At 57.1% G+C, this 6,552-nt stretch overlaps 1 protein-coding gene across 1 annotated transcript in view; it reads right to left on the minus strand.

Moving 5' to 3' along the window:
- The window catches only part of LOC116950712 (hepatocyte nuclear factor 6-like), a 43,395-nt gene extending 41,616 nt beyond the window's left edge, over positions 1-1,779 (minus strand). Inside the window, exon 1 of the mRNA XM_032968698.2 lies at positions 222-1,779. Coding sequence (XP_032824589.2) covers positions 222-1,599 — 1,378 coding nt within the window. The 5' untranslated portion in view covers positions 1,600-1,779. The remainder of the gene's footprint in view (positions 1-221) is intronic.
- Between the last annotated feature and the right edge of the window lie 4,773 nt (positions 1,780-6,552).

Raw genomic sequence — 6,552 nt, forward strand, 5'->3', positions numbered from 1 at the left:
GTCTGCTCACACACACACACAGGTCTGCTCACACACAGGTCTGCTCACACACAGGTCTGCTCACACACACACACAAGTCTGCTCACACACACACACAGGTCTGCTCACACACACACACAAGTCTGCTCACACACACACAGGTCTGCTCACACACACACACAGGTCTGCTCACACACAGGTTTGCTGGTCACACACACGCACGCACTTGCGTCCCTCCTCACCCGCCAGTCTGAGCGCTGACATCCTCTGGAACTCGGGCTCCTGGAGCCACTTCCACATGCGCCGGAACGTCTCGCGGCCCGACTTCAGTTTGCTCCACGGCTTGGGGTTGCGCAGAAGGTCGGACAGCGTGCCCTGCGAGCGGCACAGCACCCGTTGCGCGAACACAGCCTGCGGGATGCTGTACCGCTTCAGCTCCGTGCTGATCCGTTGCGCCACCTCCCTCGTGTTGATCTCCTCCGCCTGTCCACCATGATGGCTTCCACCACCACCTCCACCACCTCCACCGCCGCCTCCACCTCCCATGTGGCCTCCACCGCCCATGATGCCGCGGTCCCCCAGCCCGCCTCTGGCGGCCAGCATGGCCCCGTGGTGGTGGTGGTGATGGTGGTGGTGGTGAGGGTGGTGGTGAGGATGGTGCGGGTGGTGGTGGTGGGGGTGTGGGTGGTGAGGATGAGTTTGCATCCCGTTCAGGGACATCATCCCCGCGGTGGGAGATGCGAGGCCGCGTCCCAGCGACTGATCCGCGCGGCTCAGCATGGCCGCGTGTCCATCGAAGCCTCCGTGCGTCGCGAGCATCTTGTCCCCTCCGCACAGCGCTGCGCCCGGCGGGTGGCCGTAGGCCGACAGCGGCTGCTGGGCCGCGTGCATGGCCGTGAGGCCGTTGCCGATGCCCGAGCAGGCGAGCGGCGGCGGCGGAGGAAGAGCCGATCCCATGGCCGCCATCTCCTTGTGGTAGTGCCCGTAGATGCTGTTGACGGTGGCCGGCAGAGGAGTCCGATCGTCGCGCATGAGCGTGAACGATCCGCTGAGGTTGTGCGCCAGCCGCTGCTGCTGCTGTTGCTGCTGCTGGTGGTGGTGCTGGTGGTGGTGGTGATGGTGGTGGTGGAATTTGTCCGACACTGTCGAGATGGGTGGGAGAGGCTGCAGCGGGGTCAGAGTGGCGTAGGTGCCGCCGCCACCGCCGCCAGCGGCGCCGCCGCCGCCGCCGCCCCCCCCGCCGCCGCCGCCGCCGCTCATGCTCAAGCTGATGCCGGGCGGGGACTCGCAGCCCATGGAGATGGCCGGGTGCAGTCCATGCTCCCCGCGGTATTCGCTCCCGTCCAGCATCGAGGCCACCATGCCGGGCACCATGGAGGCGCGGCCCGGGGCGGGCAGCTCGTAGGGCGGCTGCTGCGGGTGGCGGTGGTGAGGGCTGTGCGCGGCGCTCATCAGTGCTCCGGGCTGCGTCTGCTCGTGGTGGATGTCGCCCATGGCATCGATGAGAATCTCGGGGTTCATCCCTCCGCCTCCTCCTCTTCTTGCTGCTGCTGCGCCGTACCAGTCCTGTCTGTGATTGTTGTTGTTGTTATTATTCTTGTTGTTGTTGTTGGTATACATCCATGATGGAGAGCGATGAGGGGAGAGCGCGGAGGCGGCGGCAGTGCTTGCGAGAGCGTGGGGAGAGTGCGGGGAGAGTGTGGGGAGAGTGCGGGGAGAGTGCGGGGAGAGCGATGCGCGCCTCCCTCGCTCATCCCGGGCACTGAGACCCCGCGCGCTCCGCCGCCGTGACGTCACCGCGCTCGCAAATTCAATCGCGCGGATCGGCTTCCCCATCCCCCGTACCACAACCACCCCTCCCCTCTCCCCCCCACACAGGACCCCCAATCACCCCTCCCCCTAGAGGAGCCCCCCTTCCCCTCTCTCCCCACCCCCCCCCCCACAGGACCCTCAACCCCCGTCCCCCCCACCCCCTCCATTGGACCCCCCCCCCCACTCGTCCTAAAGGGTAGCAGGCCTCTGACTCTGTCGATGAGACGCTGAATGTCGAAACCGGTCCAGAGCTTGTGCCCGTGTTGGAACCAGCGCTGCTGAAATGACGCACTCCCCGGAGAGAAGGGGGTTGTGTGGCTGATGGGATGCGTAGAGGCGCGTTGTGTTTATCGCCTGGAGGAAGGTATATGGGAAGCAAGGAAGGAAAGGCAGATGCGGATTGACTGCGCATTGATGATCCTGCTGATTTTCTCCATAACGACGCCGGTGACGAATCTGCGATGTGCATTGCAGAGTGCAGCGTCTAACAGAGGGTCGGTGCCAACACACACTGGGGCAGGCAGTTCGACTCTGCTGATGAGACGTTGAATGTCGAAACCGGTCCGCGTGTGACCCGATCGGCAGTGTGCGAGCACGTGCGTTATGTGGAAACACGCAGGCAGCCGCAAGGAGGAGGCGTTCAGCTACCTGCTTGTCTATTGCGTTACTCACGGGGTCATGGGTGAGGGTTGGGGGTGGATGGGGAGGGAGAAGGGGTGGATCGGGGGCGGTTAACCCCCACTATAAATACCAATAAATAACTATCACACAACTATGAATGACAACGCCCTGTACAGTTATTTAACCAAAGAAAAAAAACCTTGCCGAGTCTCAGGACACCTTGTCAGGAGGGTTCTGCTGCTGCTGCTGTTGCCGCTGCGCTGGGACGTGTGGCCATGCGTTCCCCGAGAGGCGAGGGGTTCACTTCCGTGATGTTCGGAGGAGACCGAGACCCCAGCGCCGCGCTGCTGCACACGAGGGGGCGCCGCTCAGCACCTCCCGGTGGAGTTGGTCACCCATCCCAGTGACTGACGAGGCTCAACCCCGCTGGAGCTGCTGAGACCGGAGCCGATCGGGGCCGATTGATGCCCTTGGCAAAGCGGAACTTCATTCATTGGTAGCTGGGCCGAAGGTGGAGTCTCACTCATGCGTTCTCATCTCAGAGGTGAATATCTCCCTTCTTTGAGCTCTGAGAAGAGCAGACTGTCCCGGTTTATATTTTATTGGCATCATCAGCAGCAGCATCATCATCATTATCAACAGGATCATCATCAGGAGCACCATCAGCATCAGCAGCATCGGCATTAGCAGCCGGATCAAGAATCATCATCAGAAGCAGCAGCATCAGCAGCCGCATCATCAGCAGCATCATCATCATCATCAGCAGCAGCTTTGCCATTAGCAGCATCGTCATCGGCATCAGCAGCATCACCAACAGCAGCACCATCAGCATCATCAATCGCAGCAGCTTTGTCATCAGCAGCATCATCAGCAGCAGCATCATCATTAGCAGCATCAGCTGTATTGTCATCAGCAGCATCATCATCAGCAGCAGCTTTGTCAAAAGCAGCAGCATCATCAGCAGCAGCAGCATCATCATCATCAGCAGCAGCAGACGCGGATTAGGGCGCGCGGAGCTCGAATCGATGCCGCGCTGCTGTAAGGGCCCCAGATGCTCGCCCCAAGGGCTGCGCTCCCCGCCGCGTCGACACCCGGGCCGCGCGCGTGGGTGGACAACGAGCAGCACGGCACGCCCGGTGAGTGGGTGGTGGGTGGACACCCACCCACCCATCACTCGAGGTGGACACCGAGGCATTCCGAGCGCGTGAAGAACCCAGACAGATGTTGTAGGTGGACAGCCGCTCGACCTGAGCGCCCTCTCTTGGCACTGCGGTGGTTGGCGCGTGGACCGTGGGTGCGGGGCAGGTCGGGGGGCGGGGGGGCGGAGGGATGTGGGTGGGTAAGGGGGGCATTGATCCATGGGGGAGGGGAGAGAGGGGGGCCCTTCCCGATTGAGTCGATATTTTCTGAGCAAAACCCATCGACAAAGCCGCATCGATTCGAGAGAGCGAGAGAGCGAGAGAGACGTAGCCAGGGAGATGGAGGGAGTGGGGTAGGGGGTGAGAAGGAGGGAGACGCACGGGGCTATAGATGTGGAGAGATTGTGACGAAGAGTGAGGGCGATGGACAGAGAGCGAGAGAGAGAAATGGAGAGCAAGAGAGCGAGGGAGAGAGAGCGGAGGTGAGAGACATGGAGAGCGAGAGGGGGAGAGGTAAGGAGAGAGGGAGGGAGAGGCACAGATCTATCGATACGAAAAGTGAGATCGACGGACAGATGGTCGAGATGGGGAGCGAGAGCAGGAGACGCAGAGAGAGGGGGGAAGAGAAACGAAGAGGACGCGAGATGGAGAGAGTGTGAGAGAGAGTGTGAGAGAGAGTGTGAGAGAGAAAGAGTGTGAGAGAGAGAGTGTGAGAGAGAGAGTGTGAGAGAGTGAGAGAGAGAGAGTGTGAGAGAGAGAGGGGGAGGGGGGTTCTGGAGATAGGAAGAGAGAGTTGGTGAGGGAGATTGCGTGAGGGCGAGGGAGATTAAGAGGGAGTGAGGGAGAGAGTGGGGAGAAAGAGTGAGGGGTGTGGAGAGCGATTAGAGAAGGGGAAGCGAAAGTGAATGAGAGTGAGGGAGTGAGTGCATGCGTATGAGATGAAGTGAGAGTGAGAGAATGAGTGAGAGAGGGAGTGAGAGTGAGAGAATGAGTGAGAGAGGGAGTGAGAGTGAGGGAATGAATGAGAGAGGGAGTGAGAGTGAGAAAATGAGTGAGAGAGGGAGTGAGAGTGAGGGAATGAGTGAGAGAGAGAGTGAGAGTGAGAGAATGAGTGAGAGAGGGAGTGAGAGTGAGGGAATGAGTGAGAGAGGGAGTGAGAGTGAGATAATGAGTGAGAGAGGGAGTGAGAGTGAGGGAATGAATGAGAGAGGGAGTGAGAGTGAGGGAATGAGTTGGAGAGGGAGTGAGAGTGAGAGAATGAGTGAGAGAGGGAGTGAGAGTGAGGGAATGAGTGAGAGAGGAGTGAGAGTGAGAAAATGAGTGAGAGAGGAGTGAGAGTGAGGGAATGAGTGAGAGAGGAGTGAGAGTGAGAGAATGAGTGAGAGAGGAGTGAGAGTGAGAGAATGAGTGAGAGAGGAGTGAGAGAATGAGTGAGAGAGGAGTGAGAGAATGAGTGAGAGAGGAGTGAGAGAATGAGTGAGAGAGGGAGTGAGAGTGAGAGAATGAGTGAGAGAGGAGTGAGAAAATGAGTGAGAGAGGGAGTGAGAGTGAGAAAATGAGTGAGAGAGGAGTGAGAGAATGAGTGAGAGAGGGAGTGAGGGTGAGAGAATGAGTGAGAGAGGAGTGAGAGAGGATTGAGAGAGGGAGTGAGAGTGAGAGAATGAGTGAGAGAGGAGTGAGAGTGAGGGAATGAGTGAGAGAGGAGTGAGAGTGAGAGAATGAGTGAGAGAGGAGTGAGAGTCAGAGAATGAGTGAGAGAGGAGTGAGAGAATGAGTGAGAGAGGAGTGAGCGAATGAGTGAGAGAGGAGTGAGAGTGAGAGAATGAGTGAGAGAGGAAGTGAGGGAATGAGTGAGAGAGGGAGTGAGAGTGAGGGAATGAATGAGAGAGGAGTGAGAGTGAGAGAATGAGTGAGAGTGAGAGAATGAGTGAGAGAGGAGTGAGAGTGAGGGAATGAATTAGAGAGGAGTGAGAGAATGAGTGAGAGAGGAGTGAGAGTGAGGGAATGAGTGAGAGAGGAGTGAGAGAATGAGTGAGAGAGGGAGTGAGAGAATGAGTGAGAGAGGAGTGAGAGTGAGGGAATGAGTGAGAGAGGAGTTAGAGAATGAGTGAGAGAGGAGTGAGAGTGAGGGAATGAGTGAGAGAGGAGTGAGAGAATGAGTGAGAGAGGGAGTGAGAGTGAGAGAATGAATGAGAGAGGGAGTGATAGAATGAGTGAGAGAGGAGTGAGAGTGAGGGAATGAGTGAGAGAGGAGTGAGAGAATGAGTGAGAGAGGGAGTGAGAGAATGAATGAGAGAGAGAGTGAGAGTGAGAGAATGAGTGAGAGAGGAGTGAGAGTGAGAGAATGAGTGAGAGAGGAAGTGAGGGAATGAGTGAGAGAGGAGTGAGAGAATGAGTCAGAGAGTGAGTGAGAGTGAGGGAATGAGGGAGGGAGGGAGGAGACGGAGCGAGAGACGTGAAGGGAGAGAAGAATTATGTCTGCACCCATCTCCCGGAGCGGCACCCTGTCGGTACGAGGGGCGGGAGGGGGGGGGGCAGGTGGCAGCTGGGGAGGGGAATGATGCACACAACATGTACACGCTGAGTACATATGAAGCACATATAATATACACACTGATTACACACCATGTACACGCTGAGTACATATGAAGCACATATAATATACACACTGAGTACACACCATGTACACGCTGATTACATATGAAGCACATGTCATATACACACTGAGGATACAACATGTACACACTGAGTACATATGAAGCACATATAATATACACACTGAGTACACACCATGTACACACTGAGTACATATGAAGCACATGTCATATACACACTGAGGATACAACATGTACACACTGAGTACATATGAAACACATATAATATACACACTGAGTACACACCATGTACACACTGAGTACATATGAAGCACATGTCATATACACACTGAGGATACAACATGTACACACTGAGTACATATGAAGCACATATAATATACACACTG

The sequence above is a fragment of the Petromyzon marinus genome, chromosome 40, assembly GCF_048934315.1.
Source record: "Petromyzon marinus isolate PM22_M1 ecotype Great Lakes invasive population chromosome 40, UKy_Petmar_22M1.pri1.0, whole genome shotgun sequence".
Lineage (NCBI taxonomy): Eukaryota > Metazoa > Chordata > Hyperoartia > Petromyzontiformes > Petromyzontidae > Petromyzon > Petromyzon marinus.